Here is a 21,301-nt window from a genome sequence, read left to right on the forward strand (position 1 = left end):
CAGCAAACCCCCTTTGCTCAAGCCAGAGACATTATTGGGTGGGTATGATCATCCTGTAGAAAACTCTCTTCCCGACTATTCAGGGTATCGTTACAAAGGACAAGAGGGCAGTCTTTGCATCTGGAGGAAAAGAAGTTTAAGTTCTGGAAAAGGAAGGGATTCTTCACTGTAAGGTTTGTGAAAATGTGAAATCAGCTCCCCAGAAAGTAGTTTCAGTAAGTTCTAGAGATTGCTTTAAGAAAAAGCTGGATGCTTTTCTAGAAGCACAGAATATAACTGGGTAATAAAGATTTAAAGTAAGACTGTTGATCCAGGGAACATCCAATTGCCTCATGGAATCAGGAAATAATTTTTTTACCACCTGTTGGAGAAAAATGTACCAGGATATTTTTTCCTTCCTCTGGATCAACTATGTATATAGGGTTTTTATATTTGGGATATGTTTATTTCCTTAAGGGTTGAACTTGATTGTCTTTTTTCAACCTGGCAACAAGACGTAGAAATCCATACAAATAAGGATGCTATTAAATTATCTTTTTTTATTTGTTTTGCAGTTCTGGTCCCTTCTGGGTGTTTCAATATTGATACAGGAAAGATTTGGAGTTATTCTGCGGGAAAAAAATCTCTTTTTGGACAAAGCGTGATGCAGTACAAGGAGAAATCAGAGAAAGGGTAGGTGCTTTTGATACAAATAATCTTTTACGTAGTCCTATAATCATACATAATGTTGCCATCCATGTTAGTGGCAAAAATTAAACTTAAAATTACAAATTAGATTTCAAATGTATTTACAGAGAACTTTGAATTAAAAACAAAGTAATTAGAAAAATAATTCCCTGGCATAAAGTGGGGCTTTTGGTGTATCCTAGGTTTGGAAAATATATGGCTGTTCTAAAGTACATTGTATAGAAATGGTATCTGTATCTGTAGCTTTACTGTTTAAGCAAAAGGTACTATTCCATATCTAAAGGATTCATTAAATATTTTATTATGTGAGAAAGGTGAAATACTACATGTAATTAAATATAGGTTACTATAAAACATTGCAAACATTTAAAAAAATTAAAGCGGTATTTAGGTGAACATTTTGGGAGTTATTTATTTTGCTTCATTTAGCAGCTCCAACAAAGCTCCTCCATCAGACGTTTTATTGCAAATGATTAAGCCTAATAAAGAAATATGCCTATATTACTCCCTGCCAAAGGGAATGATATCTACAATTAATAATTTACTTTTGTAAGATCAGGCACTTAACCCCCTACCCTATTTTGAATGTTGGGAAAGGGATCTAGGGTCCCCTTTGGAGCAGCAGGGCTAAAGTCAAATTTGGCAAATTATGTCCTATTGAATTATTACTGCTTTGGTGGTGGAGGACAATATTAACTATTATTGATCTGGCACATGATCCCACAGTGCAAAGCAACAATTTTTTTTTCTCTTCTGCAGAAAAATGCATTGCAGAACTTTACACAACCTACCACATATAGTGAGGATAACATTACAATAACACACTATATACAAACTAAAACAGCAGCAATAGAATAGAAATAATTGACAACACCAGTAAAAGTAAACGTTTACTTAAAGCCCATGATGACGGGTGTTTATGGAAATGCAAAATAATGATTGAAACAGGTCAGAAGGAAATCAACTAAAGGTTAAATGCATTTGGTCAATGAATTTGAATTAAACTTGAAAGCAACTAATAGTGACGGTGTGGACTCATGTCCAGGGCTCTTTGCCACAAGCCCTTAAAATACTGTTGTTCAAACAAAATAAAATACATCATTGGATTTTATATCAGAATAATTTCCCATCTGTTCAAAATTCTAGGATAATCTGAATGATACAAGCATATAGGGCATGCTTTGTATATGTTGTACTGAATTGCATGCCTATTGTAAAATGATATATTATACTATTGTTGTTACTGTTTCTGTTTAAGTTTACACTTTTACTCATATACATTTAGTTCTGTCCATTATTAATCCTTAACCATACATTGGCTGAGGTTAATTTACCAGTTGGGTGGAGGAAGTTTGCTTGGATAATTAGAAGTTGTTTTCACTTTATTCATCCAATCATGCCAAGTCTCTATTTTTTCTAGTATACCCCAATCAAATTAATATTAAAACATAATTATGTAGCATGTCTTGAAATATACTTGGAGTCCTGTTTAATGTCAATCTACAGCCTGCATTTCCAGCCAAAATTTGCAGTTTAGTTTCTTTTAAGTCACTTACAATTATGAAGTGACAACCATAACATGCATGGCCTCCCTGCAGTCACAATGTTGTCACCCTCATATTAATAATAATATTATTATTATTATTATTATTAATAATAAACAGGATTTATATAGCGCCAACATATTACACAGCGCCCAGAATGCAGCACAAACGTTAGGACATTGAGAAAGGGTCTCTGCCATCAAAACAGCAGGAAAACGCGTTGCTATTTAATGTACGCACCCCTATTGAATTTACATAGCTGCATAATTTGTTTACGCTTTATAAATCCTGTTTAATATTATTAATAGTAATTGCTAGCTGGCATCATGACCTGGATGACATGTATTAGGAATGCCACCCATAAAGTTCTGGACAAGTAGCGCGGTGACATTAGGCAAAAGAATGGGGGACCAGAGAGGGAGCGTGGGTCAGAAGCAGTAGCAGTGTGTGGCCGCAGCAACAGCAGGAGGAGGAGGGGGTGGGCCCTGAGACAGAGCGTGGAGGGCATTGGTAACTGACATCTAGAGCTGGGTGTAGTGCATTGTCAATGACACCCAGAAGTGTTTAATACAATTTGAGTGAATGGAGTACTGGGCAGGAGGCAGCAGCAACAGCAGGAGGAGGAGGCGGTGGATGAGATGGAGTGTGGACCGCATTGGTAACTGGCATCTAGAGCTGGGTGTATTGCATCGTCAATGCCAACCCAAAGTGTGTAATGCAAATATTGGAAATTTGTGATTAAACGTAGAAGGGCCAGACCAAGATGTTTTGTGCAAGTTTGCATCATGAAGTGGATGACATGAATGCCAACCTTCAATCTTACAATACTTAGCTGAAAAATTAGGCAAAGGCAATGGTACCCATCAGTGTGGCAGTACTGGGGGTTTTCATCTGCAGTTTGTTGGCCTCCAGGAAGCAGCAGAAATGTAAAGTAAATTGCTAGCTGGCACAATGGCAGGCATGACACTGGCGAAGAATGCCACCCCTGGACGTTGCGATAACTAGCGGAAAAATTCAACTGAGGCAAGCCCAGCTGACAGAGTTTTTGGTGATAGGCAGCCACAGCCTCAGCACAGGAGTAGTGTGGGTTCACAGAGGCATCTTGGTTGGCCTAGTGAGTCCTTGGGTCAGTCAATCAGTGACATTTGCAGTGGGAATATGATAGTTGTTGTAACCCACCTTTCGTTCATTTTCAAAAGGGTGAGGCGATTTACTTTTTCCAGCGACAGTCCTGATCTGTTGTCTGTTACCACTCCGCCAGCGGCACTGAAGGGTCTTTCGGACAGAACACTGGATGCCGGGCACAAAAGAAGCTTGATGGCATACTCTGCCAACTGCGGGAAGATTTCAAGCCTGTTGACCCAAAAATTAATGGCATCACTACTGTCAGGACAGGCATCCTCCTTATAACTGCTGTCGTCAACACCAACAACCAAAAAAGAGCCAACATATTCGTGCACCATGCGCTTCATCCCTTCTCGATGGTTATGCCCTTGCACTTCACTTGTTCAGGTGGCTGCATCAGGTTTCACCAGGCATCCAGAAAATCACCCCTGCCTTGGCCTGCACTTTTGGATGTGTGTGGCCTGCTGCCACTACTGCTGATGTTGCTGCCGCCGCCGCTACTGGAGAATACGGTGTAGGCAGTGTCCGCTTTAGCTCCCTGTGTGGAATGTGGTGCACGGAACTCCTCACACAGCCGATCACATAATATTCTGCTTTTTCTTTCTCTTGCGCCGGGTTGGGTAGAAACTGTGACATTTTGTCTTTGTAGCGGTGATCCAGAAGGGTGGCCAGCCTGTAATCATCCCGGTTTTTGATGCTGCAAATGCGGGGGTCCCTCTGTAGGCATCGCAACATGTGGACACACATATGAAAGAGGGGTTCCCTGGGCTCATCCTCCTCCTCTCCCTCAGTAGGCGCCAAAACATCTTCTTCCTCATCACCCACCTCCTCCTCTTCAAGCTGAAGCAGTTCCTGTTGTTCCATCGCCCGCACAATGCCTGAGGCGTGACAGCACAAATGCTGGTTGGACCGGCCCAGTTCAGCAGCCCCAACATGGTCTCCCTCATCATCATTACCATAATCATCTTCCTCCTCCTCTTTAACCTCCTGATGCCAGCCAGTGTCCCTTCTTGCTCCTCCTGATACTGGCTGTGCGTTATGGAGTGTAATGTCACCCTCATCCTCCTCTCCTCCATTTCTTCCCCTCCTTTCCCATCACCACTTTCCATCAGGTCACATAGGGTATTATCAAGCAGAAAGATGATGGGAATGACATTGTTCCAGTCTGACCGCTCCCGACTAACAACGTTTGTGGCCTGCTCAAAGGGGGCCAGTACCTTGCACAGCGTCTCCATCTGCAGCCACTGGTCACTGGAAAAATAGCTCAGTTGTGTGGCTGAACCAAGGGCCCCGCTGCCTCCATGCACCACGCTGACCAAGTAATGACGAATGGCTAGCTTTTGCTCACAAAGACACTGCAGCATGTGTAGGGTAGAGTTTCATCTAGTCAAAGTGTCATAAATCAGTCTTTGCGGTGGAAGCCTCTGTTGGTGCTGGATCTTGCTAAGCGCTACAGTGGCGGTAGGGGATCGGCGTACATGACTGCAGATGGAGCGAGCCTGTCTCAGTAAGTCTTGCAGTCCTGGGTACGTGCGGAGTACCACCAGGTTCAGTACGTGTGCAAAGCAGGCCCCGTTGTCGCACACTACGTTGCCTGTTGTGAGCCGGGAGGGCGTCAGCCAAGCCTCAACCTCTCTGTGCAAAGCAGACAAGAGATCTCTGCCAATGTGACTTTTCTCCCCCAAGGACACCAGTTTCAGCAATGCCTGGCAACGCGTGTGCTTGAAGGAAGCCGTAGTGGCGTGCCTGCGTGCCCTCGACGGGGGTACCAAGTCCAGCTGTACATGGTGACGTTGATTTGACTAGACACCGAGAATGCCAATGCCTGGGAGAGGTTACCAATTACATGTGCTTGTAAATTGGGAACAGCTGTGCGGGTGAATTAATGCCTGCTTGGTATATTCCACCAACGCTCGGCACAGGCCATCAGGTCACGGAAGGGAGCAGAGTCCGCAATGCTCTACCACAGAAGCTGCAAGGCCAATAGTTTGGCTAGGCGTGAATTGAGTTCGATGACTCTTTGGTTGGTAGGGCCCAAAGCCTGATGCCTTGTGCAGAACTCCAGTAGAGTGGGCTGAAGGGACTGGGAGCTAGGGGATTTGAAGGGGTCACTGGAGTACCCATCTTTTGGCGACAAACGTCATCTGACGCCACAAAACCTATGGCCAGAAGCTGATACTTCCTCGTAGCTTGAAGTCTGGCTGTCACCAACCTCCTGAGACGTAGTAGCAATGACAGTTGGAGGTGTAGAAGGAGTCAATGGAGGTGGAAGAAGAGACGATGACGTGGTTACACCTCTTTCAAGAGAACGCAAGTACTGCTCCCACTTTCAGTTTGTGGATCTTGTGCACGTGGGAAAGCAGGGATGTTGTACCCAAGTACCCAGCCTGTCCTCTGTGAATCTGCCTTTGGCACAGGATGCAGATTGCTACGCACCCGTCATCGTCTTTCAGCATGAAAAAGGACCACACTGGAGAGGTGTGTGGAACCACTCTGCTGCTCCTTTTCTTTGCCTGCCTCTGCGTCTGCTGGGTGCCCTGCGTCTGCTCCAGCTCCATCTCCCCCACGGTCACATTTTCTCTGACTGTACCCCTGCTTGTGCCCACTCGTCTGTGTGTTCTTTGGGACTCACATGAGGCAGATTTGCGGCCCCTTCCATCCCCAGTCTGTTGCTGCTGCCTTTCCCCTACGTCTGTTTCGGAACTGCTGCTAGCCCTTACATGCATCGGTGGTTTCCAGGTGACATCATGGTCATCATCATCCTCATTTTCATCTAAGCCAACCTCTGCAAATGCAGCCACTGATGCAGAACCCTCGCCCAGCTAGTCCTGACCACCATCGCCAAGGGTCTCAAAGTCTGTCTCCTGCTTTGAAATTCGCAATGACAGATCCTCAGGCTGTTCGTCAACAACAAGGGAGAATCATTGGGAGGTACAGGCACATTAGCCAGGCTAATTCCTGTCTTTGCTCCTGTCATGGCTGTGCTGGTTGCTGCAGAAGCGGAGCCTGCTGCAGAAGAAGAGCTTGCTGCACTTGCGGCCCCTTAGACCCAGTCCACAATACTCTCCACATGACGTAGCTGTATGATTGTAGTCCGCCCTCTCAATAAATCTACCAGCGTACTGGTGCTCCGCACACATCTCAGACCTGTTTGACAACTTGTGCTGCTGCCTCCAATGGTTTGCTGCTGCTGCTGTCCTACAGTGGCTGACTCCCCAACTGCCCAACGCCATGCCTTCCCCTGCCTCTACGGCTCATCTTTTACTTATTCAGGAAAAAATGCACCTGCACCAAACAGTTTCTTTTGTAAATAGCAAGTGGAATCAATATTATATATCTGTATTTTTTGGTTAAAAATACAGAAATTTTTCTGGCTTTTTTGGTAGATAGCAAGTGGGATCTTTGTCGAGATTCAATATGCCACATATCAGGGCTCTCAGTAAATAAATCATGGGAGATCTCCATCAACAAAAGGCATTGGACTTAATGATTGCATATGTATGACTTAGCAGGTGGTATATCACCCCTCTGAAGAGGGGACATTGCTTGTACACTGAGAGCAAGGGCCCTTCTCTGCTGGCAGAAGGCAGGAATTTTTACACAGACTGTGGCTGCTTTTTATAGAAAATGAACTGCAAGACCTGATCTGATTTAAGCCATGAGTTCAATTGGCTTTAAAAAGAAAATTATTAATATAGATAAAATAAAACTTTTTTTTATTATTTTCCACTGCTGTTAGAAAAATATACAACGTTTTAAAGGTTTTTTTTTTAATAAGTTACTTTGTTTTAAGTAAATCATTCTTTAGTGTTTGGAGGCTCATCTGCTTGAATTGCTTTTGCCTTTGGTCTAAACTATGCATGCTATTTTATTTTCATCTCTGAGCTTAGATAGAAACTATATGTCACCACAAGAAAGACAACCATGATCTCAAATGCAGACTCAGAATATGGGTAACAGAGTGCTTTCCGCAATAGGACACATATCTCTGTGGTTTTGTGTCTGTCGGGTCCCTTATGACTCATAATTAGGAGATTGACTCACACTATGTCTATGTAACTTTTTGTAGTCTTTGGAACTATTTATGCTTTTCTAGCAGATGACATGAAATTAGTACATAAAGTTTACTTAAATATATTACCTCACCTATATGTGTTTGATTTTTTTCCCTAGCTCTATTTTACTAAAAAAAAATGTATATTACAAAACAAATTTATTATGGCCATTGGTAACTTAGGGGTGTATTAATAAAAGAAACTCACATTCATCAATATTGTCTAGTGGAGAATATTTCAGATCCCTTTCTTTCAATGCCAGTGACTGATTCTTGATTATAGAATATTCAGGGAATGTCAGATTCTCTGCTTTATAATTAGACTATATTCGCTTTATAATTAGGCTATAGTCAGAATGGTGATCAGGTTGGTGATCACCACTTTCTCATGTGAGGCACTACTTTGTTTTACCCACAGCTTCCCATAAAGAAATAGAGAGTAGGGCAACAGTAAACTGTTCAGTACCTCTGGCTGCTGCCCACCATAAAATATTTGTGGTGTAGGCTGCTGAGTGACTGGCAAGATTCCACCCACCAGGAGCCATATAGGAACTTCAGTTCCTGCTGCTAGTTTGAACAAATCCCTAACCTCACAAAGCAAATGTTGACAAGTATATGCTTTGTCACATGAAGTTTGTCACAGAGTGGGTGAGTCTTCAGGTTCTTCCTTCAGTTGAGGCAAAAAACACTGGCTCAGTCCAGACATAAAATCCAGGGGTTTTTTGAACAACTCATGCAGCAGGAGTGAGAGAAAGCAGTGCTAGACGTCTCACATTAGTAGCATTATTTACAGTCTACAGTAAACTTCATCAAGATTAGTCATCTACCATAATCTCCAGTGATCTGCCCAATAGGTAGCCCTCTTTAGCACCTTTGACCGACTACTGATACCACTCACTTCTCTAAAGGAAGTTCTCTCCCTTCAGTCCTGATTACTGAGCATCCCTGTGGAATCCTGTCCTGTAGCATTCATGGGGTTCCTACCTTCAGGTGGGTGACTAATACTGACACGTGCCCTTGACATAATCTCTCCTCCAGGCTAGCAAGTTGAGATAACCTAGACCCACCTATGCTCCATACCTAGTATAGGTATACTAGCGACACTTCCCATGTTCAATAATGCCATTAAAAAAGTTTTGCATAAAGTTTCTGGGTGCTCCTCGATACAGATAAAATTTGAATAGAGATGTTGCAAGAAAGGAAAAAGTCAAAAATAGTAGTGTGTCCTACTATAATCTTGTGGGATTGTTTAACCTCTTTCCGTCCTTTATCTGAACAATAAAAAATTCAAAGCACGATGCTTTGTTCTGTGGTTATATCGAATATGTCACTGTTACTAGAAACAAAGAGATGAGACAAAAAAAAGTTACAAAAATTGTCCTGTGACCATTGTCACTAAGACAGAAAGTGGTGAAAATTTTAACAATCTGAAATGTCATCAAATTTTTTCAACAGGGGGGTGAAGGATATAAATTTCTTCACTTTTCCTTTGTTATTTTGTCTTTGAGATAAAAAGTGAAGGCAAATCTTGCCAACAGGGTGCCGTGAGCAAGAAAAGTAACTAAAAATGTGTTTTACCTATTTGAACACAACCTTGAATCATGGGTGCATAATACATTCCATAAGCATACAATTTGCAAACTGGTGTCCGGTAGCTGCCAGGGGAAACCAAATATCTTTTATTGATATATAGGAATGTATAATGTGCATAATGCATAGAGGCTACCCTCTAGGCTTCTAATTTCAAATGCTGAAGTGTAAAAGCGTAAAAAGACCCTTAGCAGAACACTGTTATAGTATCAGTAAGAAAGGCTGTATTATTTTGTCTTTGTAGTAAAAATATAATAGTATAGCTGCTCAGATAGGTTTCTATTACCTGCAAGAGCACCCAGGATTTTAAGGTCCTTAGGAAACTGAAGGAAAGTCCAGCTGACAATCAGAAAAACATAGAAGAACTTGTATTGTATTTTGTAAGATTCATGACATTCCTATATGTTCATGTTATGTTTTCTTATCCTATTTTTACAGAGTTTATGTTGTTTCACCTTTAAAGGAATTTGGAAAAAGGACATTTGATGGAACATTTAAATGTGCACTTAATAATGATGATTCTAACCTAGACTGCACATTGTACAACATTCTATCAGCAACAGGTATAGTATATCTTTGGTAAAGTATTAGTGTGGTGCTAGTTAAAAAAAAAAGTTTATTTAGAAGATACGTTTTTATTACAATTTTAATTAAAAAAATCCCTCACTGTAGTAGTAGCTGTAGCTAAACAGGGAGCTGACCATTGCACAGAGACTGTTGCTTCCAGATTTCTGCATAGATAGCAGTGGCCAAGATTTCATTTTAAGAGTTATGATCAATATTAAGTGTACCTGTAAACTTACTAGTCTTGAATGCAGCAGCAACAATCTCTCTACAGCAATCCAAACACATTCTCCTGAGTTAGACCTATAGAGTAGCACTCAGCTGGAAGCAAGAACATAGCAGAATCATTGTGATCCATGAATAAATGTCTCATCCTAGCTCATCTTGACAGGCTGCTGTGATAAGAATAGAAATGATCAATGTCTGCTGAAAGTCAGGTATCTAGTAATATTACTGAGCTATATCCTGGAGCTTCAGCAAATTAGGTTGAGTATTCTGTCTGCGATTTTCTCCGGAACTTTGATAATATAAAGCTTCCATAATTTCAATGACTGGCAAGAGAAGTGAGATTGGTAATGCAAAACTGCTTCTGCTATTCTCGTACCCAACAAGAAGTAATGCAACCACATCACTATTGTAAATTTCTGTTTTTAGAAGTATAAGACTAGTAGCTAAGTCCTAGGCAACTGCTTAGTTGATGTCACTGGGTCTGGTGCCAGTCCACAGACAGAGCCATGTCAACAAAGTACATTTAAACTAAAAACTAAAGATGACACTAAGCAGAAATTTGTATGACTATAGGCCAGTTGTTCCTGAACAGGATTCCATGGAATAGTAAAATGCCTCCAGTAGTTGTTGGGGGTTCCTTTGCTTCACTGACCTCCCATTTGAGTTTTGCAATGTTCTGTGTTTATCACCATTTGGCAAAGCCAGTAGAATGACCCCAGTGATCATTTAGATGTCTAGATTTTGATTAACATGGTAAAGGATATTTTAATACCATAAAGTGCATTCGTCCCTGATTACCACTGTTATGGGGACATTCTTCGCAACAACTTACCAACAAAAATTATTTTATCAGGGGTCCCCTGAGATTCAACATCATCTTCAAGGGGTCCTCTGGGATAAACGCTGCTATGGGCAATAGACTCTCTGCAGACTTTAATATTGTCAATAATTCCAAAATTCATCTCATAGCATAGACCATTTTTGCCTAGGTTGTAATTGAGACGACAGAATTAAAGGGATACTTTTGATACAAATATCCTATTTAGTAATGCTGTCAAGTTTTTTTTTCGTTGGTTTTGGGCAAAATAATAATAATAATATAAAATAAATTATAAAATAATTATTATTACTAGTATATATATATATATATATATATATATATTACTCTTGCATTACATTGCATTACATAGAAAAGATTGGGGAAGATAATAAATTATTTTTACAATAACCTTTGTATTTTGAGAAATGAATAGTTTGCTAAATTCTAGGGCAAGATCAAGTGATCCCTGGTGTTCCATATCCAATTGTGTCCCAATCCAGAAGTTCAGAAAGTACTCTGGTAGGTTGGTAAAGCAAACATGTTGCATTTGTATGTTAATCTAATGTTACTCATCTCTTAAGTTACTATTGTTGTCTTACAATTTACTAATGTCTTTGCTCTTTTTTCAGCTTCCTTTATGAGGCTTTTAAGGTCTTCTACATTTTTAACTAATCATCATTAGTTGTGTTTTTATTTATGGCCAGATCATTCTGCTGTCCAACATATCAACACCAACCTTTGCTCTGTCCCCAAAGCCTTTACTTTAGCCTTCATCCGGTGATGAGACTCCAAGCCTTTTTATTCCTAAATATAGTAAATAGCAGTCAGTGCCCTAATAATGTATCTTTTATTATTGCATATTGATTTAAATATTTGTAGTGACTCTAATTGGATTGAGAATGTTTTTTCTACTTTTTGGTCTGAAGCAGCAAGCTGGTGGTAAATATGTCCCTCCTGTATATTGGAGGAAGAACATGGCTGTCACACTTGCTGCCCAGCTCAACATATTATACTATATTATGATGAATGGGGAATGGGGTGTTGCTGAGTAATTGTGGGCCGCCATGAAATGGGACCAAATGTCTTGCTTCTTTTCCAAGTATCAGTGTTATTACAAAATTAAAACAGATACACACACATAGTGTTCACTCCACTTTGCACGAACCTTCATAAAACAATCCACATTCAGCATTGCAGTAAAGAGGGAAGAAAAATCAGGTTTGAAAATCTCATACTCAATATTTCTCAATAATACTTCCAGATTTGACTAAAAAACAGAAGTGCTAACTTCTGTAACAATTTAACTAAAAACAAAATATTTTATGGTAAATGTTTTAACAATTCTCACATCAACCACATTGTAACAGGTTTATTAATAAAGCAAACAAAAATGCGGAACTGTAGAGGTGTGACTAGTGTATGCTGCAAATCTCAGCTAACCCATCTAATATGACTTGTGCTTTTAATATGGTTTCTGTTTTTTCTTATTGAATAAAGTGTTCACCATCATGTGGAGCATCATAAAGATATGCAACTTATGATGTATAAACTTGTGATCACATCATGCAGATATAGCGGAGCCTTACAATACTTGTTCAATTACACACAGCATATAATTATGTGGAGTAAAATAAGTTTATAATATGTAATACCGCACTGAGCCAATAAATGGGAAATCTCTCTAACTGAGCCCAAGACAGAAACGTTACCACTATAAATGCACTAGCAAATTGTGCAAGCAAAATATATACTAATGGTATTCCTGGCTCCAAATGAAAGCTGCCTCCATTGGATCTCATCCATATATTCTTGGAGAGCTTTGCAACAGTTTTCCTCTTAAAGAGGCCATCAATATAATGGTCAGAATAAACCTTCCTGTTAATTATTAAGAAAAGCTAGCATTTAGAAAGGAATACAGGTGTACCAGACACACTCATACATTGTAATATTTCCTTCTTCAATAAAGCTTTACATCTTTTACAGACCTGCCAGCAGATCAGAACTCGCAAGTTCAAAAGCACTACGGGAGAACAAAATGGAGTTTGCATACTTCGTGCTTATGAAAATGGGGATGTTAGGAATTTTTCTTTCTCTGATCTCTTAAAAACTGGTAAATATATAGATGATTAACAGTATTTAATTGCATGAATCTGTCAACATGTCATTTATATATGGTGGTTGACTTTTAGATAATGAAAGTCAGCTGATTGTAAAGTGTGGGACTTATTTATAAAGCATGCAAATAAGCTGTTCATTAAAAAGATGCCTCTGTTTATACATGTTTCTGTTTGTCCAATTTATATTATTGGTGAGTAGCTGAAAAGATCACCACCTTTTACATTTATTGAGTTTTAGCCAAATTTTTATAGGGATATTCTGACTGATTGCCACTTTATTATTATTTTATTTATTAGTGATAAACCATCTCAATCTAAGTCTATGGCCACTAATCAGCACTTTTAAAAAGGGCAATAGGCGGCTGGTAAAATAGGAGATTTGTACCTTATTGAATTAAAAGGAGTTTCTGATCACCACTTTTAGACACCTTTTTTAAAAGCGTGAATATATGGAGACCAAAACACAAAAAATTCTCTGTGTTTTTATAAAAAAGCTTCCTACATTTTAAAGCAGTGGTCACCAACGTCACAGACAACTAATTTCACTGACTCCAGACAACGCATGTGCGGGGAAGAAGAAACTTCCCCCAGAGTGATGTCATGCTGCCAGAACCCACCCATTTTCCCATCTGTGATCCGTACAGGTGACATAGTCCGCGGCTCTGGCCGGTGTCCCCCCCCCAGCGGGGTCCTTTACCTGACCCCGATAGGGCGCGCACCTGCCACAGCCACGGACCATCAAAATTTTCTCTGGTTGCTGACCGCTGTTTTAAAGTGTATATAAAGTCTGACTTGTTATTATTGTTTTAGATTAAATAGGGAAGAGTTAAAATCCTATCAAGTTATTTTTTTCTGCCTCTGTTCTGCTGGGAATATTTCTTTTTACATTATGTAAAAAAAAATCAAGTGGAAAACTTTCCAAATTGAGGTAAGTGGAACATGTGTCTCTATTGGAGAATTTCCCTAACCTTTTGTTCTGGGGACATCTCAAAATGTTTACATTTTCCTTTCCATTCCGCCTCAGAGACTATGGTGAGTGGGACAAATAAATTGGGTAACATCAATAGCAAAAAAAGTTTTAAAAGTGTAAACATAGTCTAACTATTACCTACTGCAAAAAAATAAAAATAAAATACATTTACATTCTTCAAGTTCCCTTTAAGATCCAGCCTGCTAGTTATACACGTCAACTGTTGGCTGCAAATTGGAAGGGTTCCTTATAGCCTGTAAGTAGTTTTGCTTTTTAACTACAAGAAGTGGCAAACCAAAAGTCAGAAAAAGGTCTTAATCTACAGTCATTTTACAAATAAGATAGCTGTATGTAGATAGCTTCACATACTGTACACTATTTACTGAACAACACATTTCTCCCAGAAAATACATTGATATATCTTTTCGATGCAGTGCTTAGTTCTGTTGTACAAAATACTGCTGCATACATGACTAATTAGGATATACTAGTGCATAAACCCCTGCCCTATATCCCTATCAACACACAGGGGGGTCAGCATAGGCAATATCCCCCCTGTTATGTTAAACTATTAGGAAAATCTGTGTATACAGGTAGTCCCCGGGTTACATACGAGATAGAGACTGTAGACTTGTTCTTAAGATGAATTTGTATGTAAGTCGAAACAGGTACATTATTTTAATAAATTCAATTAGGACAGATGTTTGTCTCAACATATTATTAGGCAGCATGGTGTCAGTACTGTATAAAATCCTCACTGTGAGTTAATCACAAACAAAGCAAAAAAAAATCTTTATGGAGCCTAGACATTCAACAACTTCTGGAACAAGCTGTGCTTTGATATGCAAAAAGAAACAACGGCAGAGCTTGTCTTGGTCATTAAAGAGTTACAAGAGGATGCAGAAAGAGTTCACCCCCCTAAGATCACCCACAACTTCAGAACGAGCAGGGACACCCATTAGTATTTAGGAGGCGTCTGTATGTCAAATGTCCTTAACCTGGGGACTACCTGTAATAGCAAATTCATATACTAGCATTTCCAGAGGAACATGCATAAAAAACTGCAAGAAGCGATCTTCATTGTTGAGTCATTGGTGGTGATTGCAATGGTGGAAACTATTCATAAAGTTAGATCTTTTTGATAAAGGACAAAGGTTGACAGACCTATTTAGAACCTACTTTATGCTGACTGTCACCACCCAACTTTAGCCTTACTAATATTCTTGCAATGTTGTGCTAGCATCTGTATAGAATTGCTTACTCTGATTTCATTGCACAGTCATGTGTGTTAGATGCTGCAGAAAGTCATAAAGAATTAATCCTGGCTAATAAACATCCAGCATCATCTAGCCCTTTCCTTCCCAGCCAATTATTTTCCGGATTTCAGTTATTTCAATCATACAGGCGTAGCATCATGTACATGTCCATGTTTCTTTGAGTGGTCTGCATGTAAAAGTAGCCTTCCTAGAAATGCCCACTTCTCCAAACTAAAAGACCCATCAATGCAGTTTTTAAAACTACTGTATTCACAATAACCAGAACACTCCTGCTATCAGGCCTGGGCATTTTACAGTAGTTCTGGGACTGGGTGACATTATGTTTTTAGGAATCTATGTACAGCTTTTAAATGACCACATAAATGGAGTGTGTTTGATATTTTCCCGAAGATCTCCTTCAGTAACAGAGCCATAAGAACCATCACTTATGCCATTTTTGTGTTTAATTGTCTTAATTTTTAACCAGGGTTCAATGGTAACACAATGGAAATAAAGACTGATTACAAGAAACAGAAAAGCATTATGAATGACAATAATAACAACAATAATAACAATGACGATGAAGAAGAGGAAGGTGGTAAGAGAAAACAATTTGTCAGATGTCTTTTAAAAAATGTTTTCTATTCTATGTATGCTTGTAGGATATATATATATATATATATATAAAGAAACAAATTTTGATTTTTGGTTTGATTTGCTAAAGAAATACAGCTGTTTATACTTCAGTGAATTATCCCCTTTTAAGGAATACGTCACTTCTTTTAGAAATGAGATGAAGCTATGCTGGCTTCAACCATCCAATCATTTTCAATTAAAATAATGGTAATATAGGTCTATCAGTATACATTACATTGAAATAATATATGTTAATATATAAGGTCCCATGTATAATACATGCAACCTTACAAGACCAGCCTCCTAAAGGGCTGGTGATCTGGAAGTAACCAGAAAGAGCCAATTCTGCTAAATGTGGCCTTTATCTTCTCAGTTGAGGATTATGAGACCAACCAAGCTAAACAGCAAAACAACAGCTTGTCTTGTAAGGTTGCATGTATTATACAGGGACCTCATATAGTGCAATTTATAGATTTGTGCTCTGTATGCTGATAGAGGATCTTCTCATTTAGGGGTTACATGATAACAAAGGCCAGAAATAGCAAAACAGATTAAAGCTAATTTCTTACTCAGATAGTTCTTGTGCAAGAGCATACAAAAGTTTTTGCTCTGTGGAACTAATTAGTTACCTTCTGGACAGTCACTCTCTTATAACTCTACTGGGCTGCCTTAAACTGTCGCTCACTGACCTAAATTTTGCCTCCCAAAAATTGGTCACCTATGACACAATCGGTAACCCTATATAACTATGTTTGGCATGGCTGCATAAATTCTGAAGAAAACGGGAACATAAAAGCCTAGTGTGTTTTTCCCTGTAGAAGCCCAATAAATGAATATTAGGAAATATATAGTGGTCCAGACCATGGCAAGGCAGCCTTATAGAGAGGCACTCAATCTTTGTCTATACAATTTCATGAATGTGAATGAATTTTCATACTGGCTCAACCTATCATATTCTGTTCATTTTGGCAGGAACAGAGATTGCGATAGTTCTTGATGGCTCAGGGAGCATATCAAAATCTGACTTCCAAAAGGCAAAGGATTTTATATCAAACCTGATGACAAAAATATGGGAAAAATGTTCTGAGGTTTGTTTTATTTTTTATTTTAATGAAGAGAACAGAGTTATTTTCCGTAAATAAGCTAGAACATTATTAAGAGTCATTATATAAAATAGTCTTAGTCCTAGTCTATAGCATGCCATTTGAGAAATACATATTACAAATTAACTGAGTTTTATTGTAAATTTACTTGTAAATGCAAATGAAAAAAGAACATATATGCATTACCCTGTGATGGCAAATTTCTTTTAAATGCAAGCAGAGTACAGTAATTAAATGCAAACAGTATATCGTATGTGATCTGATTTACCTAATGAAGGATCTTCCTTCAGCCAGTCTTCATTTTATAAATTTCATAAATTCATAAACATGTGCTCCACCTTTTTACAGGTAAATAGAATGCCACATTCCCCTTTCAGGGCACTTTGAGTATGGAGAAAATATTTGCTTTCAGGATGTTACCTGAATGATCATCAGCTACCAATCAGCTTCATTTATGCCACATATTATTAGAACAAATAAAACACTATAAATATACCTACATACATTTTTAACTTAGAATTATACCAGCTTGTGGCCTATTTCTCTTATTCAAATTCTTTATGGTCTTGTATCTATAACTGATTTGAGTGATAAAATTTATGTAATGATTTGTGGTATTTCTAAGTGGTTGAAAAAAGGTTGGCAATGACAAATAATTTGTTTTATTGTTTCATCAAATGCCTGTCTATACCTAAAATAGAAGGAGGTCAGTGGTGATTGGGACTGTTGGTGGATCTTGAAATAGGATGTTCCTTTTTTTATCAGTTGGAAAATATTTACTGAAAATGTATAAACTAGTATGTAGTCACAGGATGTTTTTATTACACATTTTCTACTGTTTTATGTGTTCTTATTTCAGTGTGAGTTTGCTGTTGTCCAGTATGGGGACAAGATCCAAACAGAATTTGACATTCAGGACAGTCGCAGAGACAGCAGCTTCATCCAAAATAAAGCTAAAGCTATAGAGCAAGTAGGAAATGTGACAAAAACAGCATCTGCCCTCCTCCATGTCCTGTGAGTAAGCTGGCTTGTGAGAAAATGTATAAAATGTGTAGATCTGCAATACTTAGGGGAAAGAGGAGAGCAAGTTGAGCAGGTGCCCAGTGTAATACAGCTCTTTTAAGTTTTTTTTTTTTTTTTGTTTGTACTGTATGGTACTAGAATTTCTAAGAGTACACTGATACAGTACATTCATTTAGCTAGCTGTCAAAGTACACAATCTAATGTTCCCAACATAGTCAGAGCCCAATGTCCCTCCCCCAGTAAATGGACCATAGGGAGGAAGACAATTAACCTACTAGTATTTTGTTGGAACGAAAACAGGGTGCTCAGAGGAAACCAACTTAAATATAGAGAAAACATGCAAATTGTGTTCTGATCAAGGATCAAACCTAGGACTCAAGGTCTGCCCCCAACAGCTCCATGATGTGGGGGAAAGGGGATGTGTGGGAGGTGGTGAGAGCATAGTAATAATTCTGGTTACATCAGCTCTGGTAACATACCAACACAATTGCTGTGGTAACATTAATTAATTAATTAATTAATTAATTAATCATTCTAGATTTTGCCAAACAGTACTCTGACTATGGTAACAAATCACTATTGCAGTGATCAATACTTATCCCTGTAGCTAGGAACATTGGTGCCTAGGGAGGCGAGTTGTCTCTGAAGGATAAATATTAGGAAATCTCCAGTTTAGAAGGATCTAGCCATGAGTCAATGAGTAATCAAACATGTGCAGCCCATTGGGCCTGAGGGGAAGAAGCCTATCCAAGTTTGCTACAGGACAGGATCCAATAGTGGTGTTCAGAAACTGGGACTATAATGAGTGAAGTGAGGAGATTAATAGTTAGCCATGACCAGTCGAGAAAAATTCCTGCAAAGTGATTTAGAGCTCAGTGGTGTCTCCTGATATAAAACTTGTCCAGAGGATTTTTTTCCCTCAACACCACTTGTAAGACATCCTGAACCCCTTCCCACTGAAGAGAGAGAACCCCAACGAGTAGGTGCACCTGCAGGGGTGTGTGCTTTAAATACTATGTGTAAAAACCTCAATTTCATGCCTATTTTCTCATCTCTAGAATAATGAATAAACAGATTATGGTTACTGACAATTAAAACAAGTTTACAATGTTAAAGAAAAAAAAAACTCCAGGAAACTCCTGCTTTCTACTAAAAAAAAATCTGTTGTATCAGAAAGAAATAATCAATAGTCTTTTTTAACTAGCTGAATGAAAGTTATTTGAAAGTAAAATAATAAAAGTAAAATAAGAAAGGTTTTTTAAGAGAGGGATATTATTCTGAACTTTACCATGGTCACTAGAACAAAGGTCCTCATTAGGAGAATCTCTCTTTATACGTTTGCAGTTATAATTTGTAACATTTTGGATTGTCTTTCACTTTCAGTCTCAGTGATAATGGTTACCAAGACAAATCAATCTATCCATTTTGGTCACAGACTGCAAATAAATTTCGACAAGGGTTCCAACCTTTCTACATTCTATGCAGAATAAAATGTATATGGGCCTTAGATACATAAAAAGGCTAGGCCATCAGCTTTCTTGTTCACAAGGTAGCATTTTAATGCACTTTGTTTTGTCAAAACAATCAAATTATACTGAACCAGTTAATGAAATGCTATTAATTATGCAGGGACAACATTTTCAATGAAGCTCATGGGTCTAAAAAAAGTGCCACAAAGGTAATCTTAGTGCTGACAGACGGAGATATATTTATGGATCCTGTGGATTTACCAACCGTCATTAATGATGAGAGGATGAAAAGCATTGAACGATTTATAATTGGGGTGAGTAAGGATGTTTGATGTAGGATTTCATTAAAGTGTTACTTAAAGCTGAACTCCAACCATCCATTCAGTGTTTTACAGTTGTACAAGCTCTTTTACAGAACAGAAATTGCTTACTCCAACTTCACTGCACATTCCAAGCTTTCCAAGACTGGAGAAGATCTATCACGGAAGAACTTGGGTGATCCAGCAATAATATATGAAATAATAATAAACTAATAGGAAATGATTTTTAGGAAATCCATTCTAGGTTTGCTGGATAATTCATGTTCTCCTGTGATAGTCTATCTTCTTCATTTTTGAGGAGCTTTAATAAATCAGACCCATTGCGAATTAGAAGCTGAAGCAAGTTTGATAGAGGCCTCCATTCCATTCCAATGTCATATAAGACTCCCCTCCCAGCCTACTTGTCCCTGGCTGCCCCTTTCATTTATTGGATTTCAGTTGTTTCAATGTTGAATGCTCACCAAAAAATACAGGCATTGGCTAGGAATATCTCCATACAAACAAGTGCTGTGTGGATACAATGTACAGCACCCTGCTGGTCCCTACCAAACCCTGATCTGTCTGCATTGCACAGAGAAGCAGAAACTTAATGATATCACTGGGTCTAAAAATCAAATTAAACTGCAGCTTTAAGCAATTGTCAGTATAATATTTGTTTAGGGAGGCAGAGTGTTAGCAGCATTATTTACTTAAAAAACTGATACGGTTCCCTACCCTATTCCCATCCCCCAACTAAAACAGGTTTGGCTTTAGATATAATTTATGCATATTGGATATTTTTAACTAGTAATACCTATCTTCTTTTGCTCTGCCCTTGGTATACTTAGTTACCTGTAGTGTACTTTACTGTTATGTAAACTGTTTACAGGTTGGAGAGGTATTTAATAAGACTCAAGCCTATAGTGAGCTTAAGATGATTGCCAGCGATGAAAAAGACCATGTCATCAGAGTGGATGACTATTCAAAACTGGATGGACTCCTGTCTGCCCTACAGCAAAAAATGATTGGAATTGAAGGTAAGTGACCTTCACTCATTGCTTGTAAAATCTTGTTATCTGTAATAACTTTATAGTACCTCAATTTTGGGTGTAATAATTGGAAAAATTGTGGAATGTTACATATACAAGAAATTTCAAGATTTCAGACTTACACATGCTCAGTGGGAAAGTGTAATAAAGTAAGAAGATGACATATAACAGTCTGCACATTTGCTCTAGCAACCATATCCCATATGCATCATTGTGGGACCAACAATATTATATTTGCCATATATACTTGAGAATAAACCAAGACCCCCCCCAGAATGCCATTAGAAAAATCTATACACAGGTTCCACCAGTTGATATAATAAAGTATAACACAAACACTCACTCACACATAAACCGAGTTTGGCCCTCTTTTGGTTAAAAATCATCCATATTCATCAAGAACATTTATGTTTTAGGTAAAAAAAAAATCTGTAGGTAATAGGTATCTTGGTAAGTCAGAATATGGATGCAACCTGGAGAACAAAAAGCAGACACCAGCAACACACAAAGACAGTTACATTACCAGGCTGTGTGACTTGCAATCACAATGCATGCTCTACTAAGTCAGGAATATATCAGGTCACCAGTGCCATTCTAGGTCAATGTATACAGCCATATTTGCTAATGATTCTTGATAACACTAAGCTGACATGGGTGAATGCAAACAGGTGCAAGTGACATAAACATTTGTCTGATAGAAGGAAATATAAAATATGTCTTTGCTAATATTTGCAAATATTCTTTTAACATACTATAATTACTGATAT

General features: G+C 38.6%; 1 protein-coding gene across 1 annotated transcript in view; it reads left to right on the forward strand.

The window, feature by feature from the left end:
- Positions 1-21,301, forward strand: part of ITGAE (integrin subunit alpha E) — a 47,616-nt gene that overhangs the window by 5,624 nt on the left and 20,691 nt on the right. Inside the window, 9 exon segments of the mRNA XM_072431067.1 lie at positions 555-672; positions 9,439-9,563; positions 11,061-11,131; positions 12,596-12,722; positions 15,443-15,553; positions 16,564-16,679; positions 17,554-17,708; positions 19,347-19,500; positions 20,375-20,522. Coding sequence (XP_072287168.1) covers positions 555-672; positions 9,439-9,563; positions 11,061-11,131; positions 12,596-12,722; positions 15,443-15,553; positions 16,564-16,679; positions 17,554-17,708; positions 19,347-19,500; positions 20,375-20,522 — 1,125 coding nt within the window.

The sequence above is a fragment of the Pyxicephalus adspersus genome, chromosome 1, assembly GCF_032062135.1.
Source record: "Pyxicephalus adspersus chromosome 1, UCB_Pads_2.0, whole genome shotgun sequence".
NCBI classification, from domain to species: Eukaryota; Metazoa; Chordata; class Amphibia; order Anura; family Pyxicephalidae; genus Pyxicephalus; species Pyxicephalus adspersus.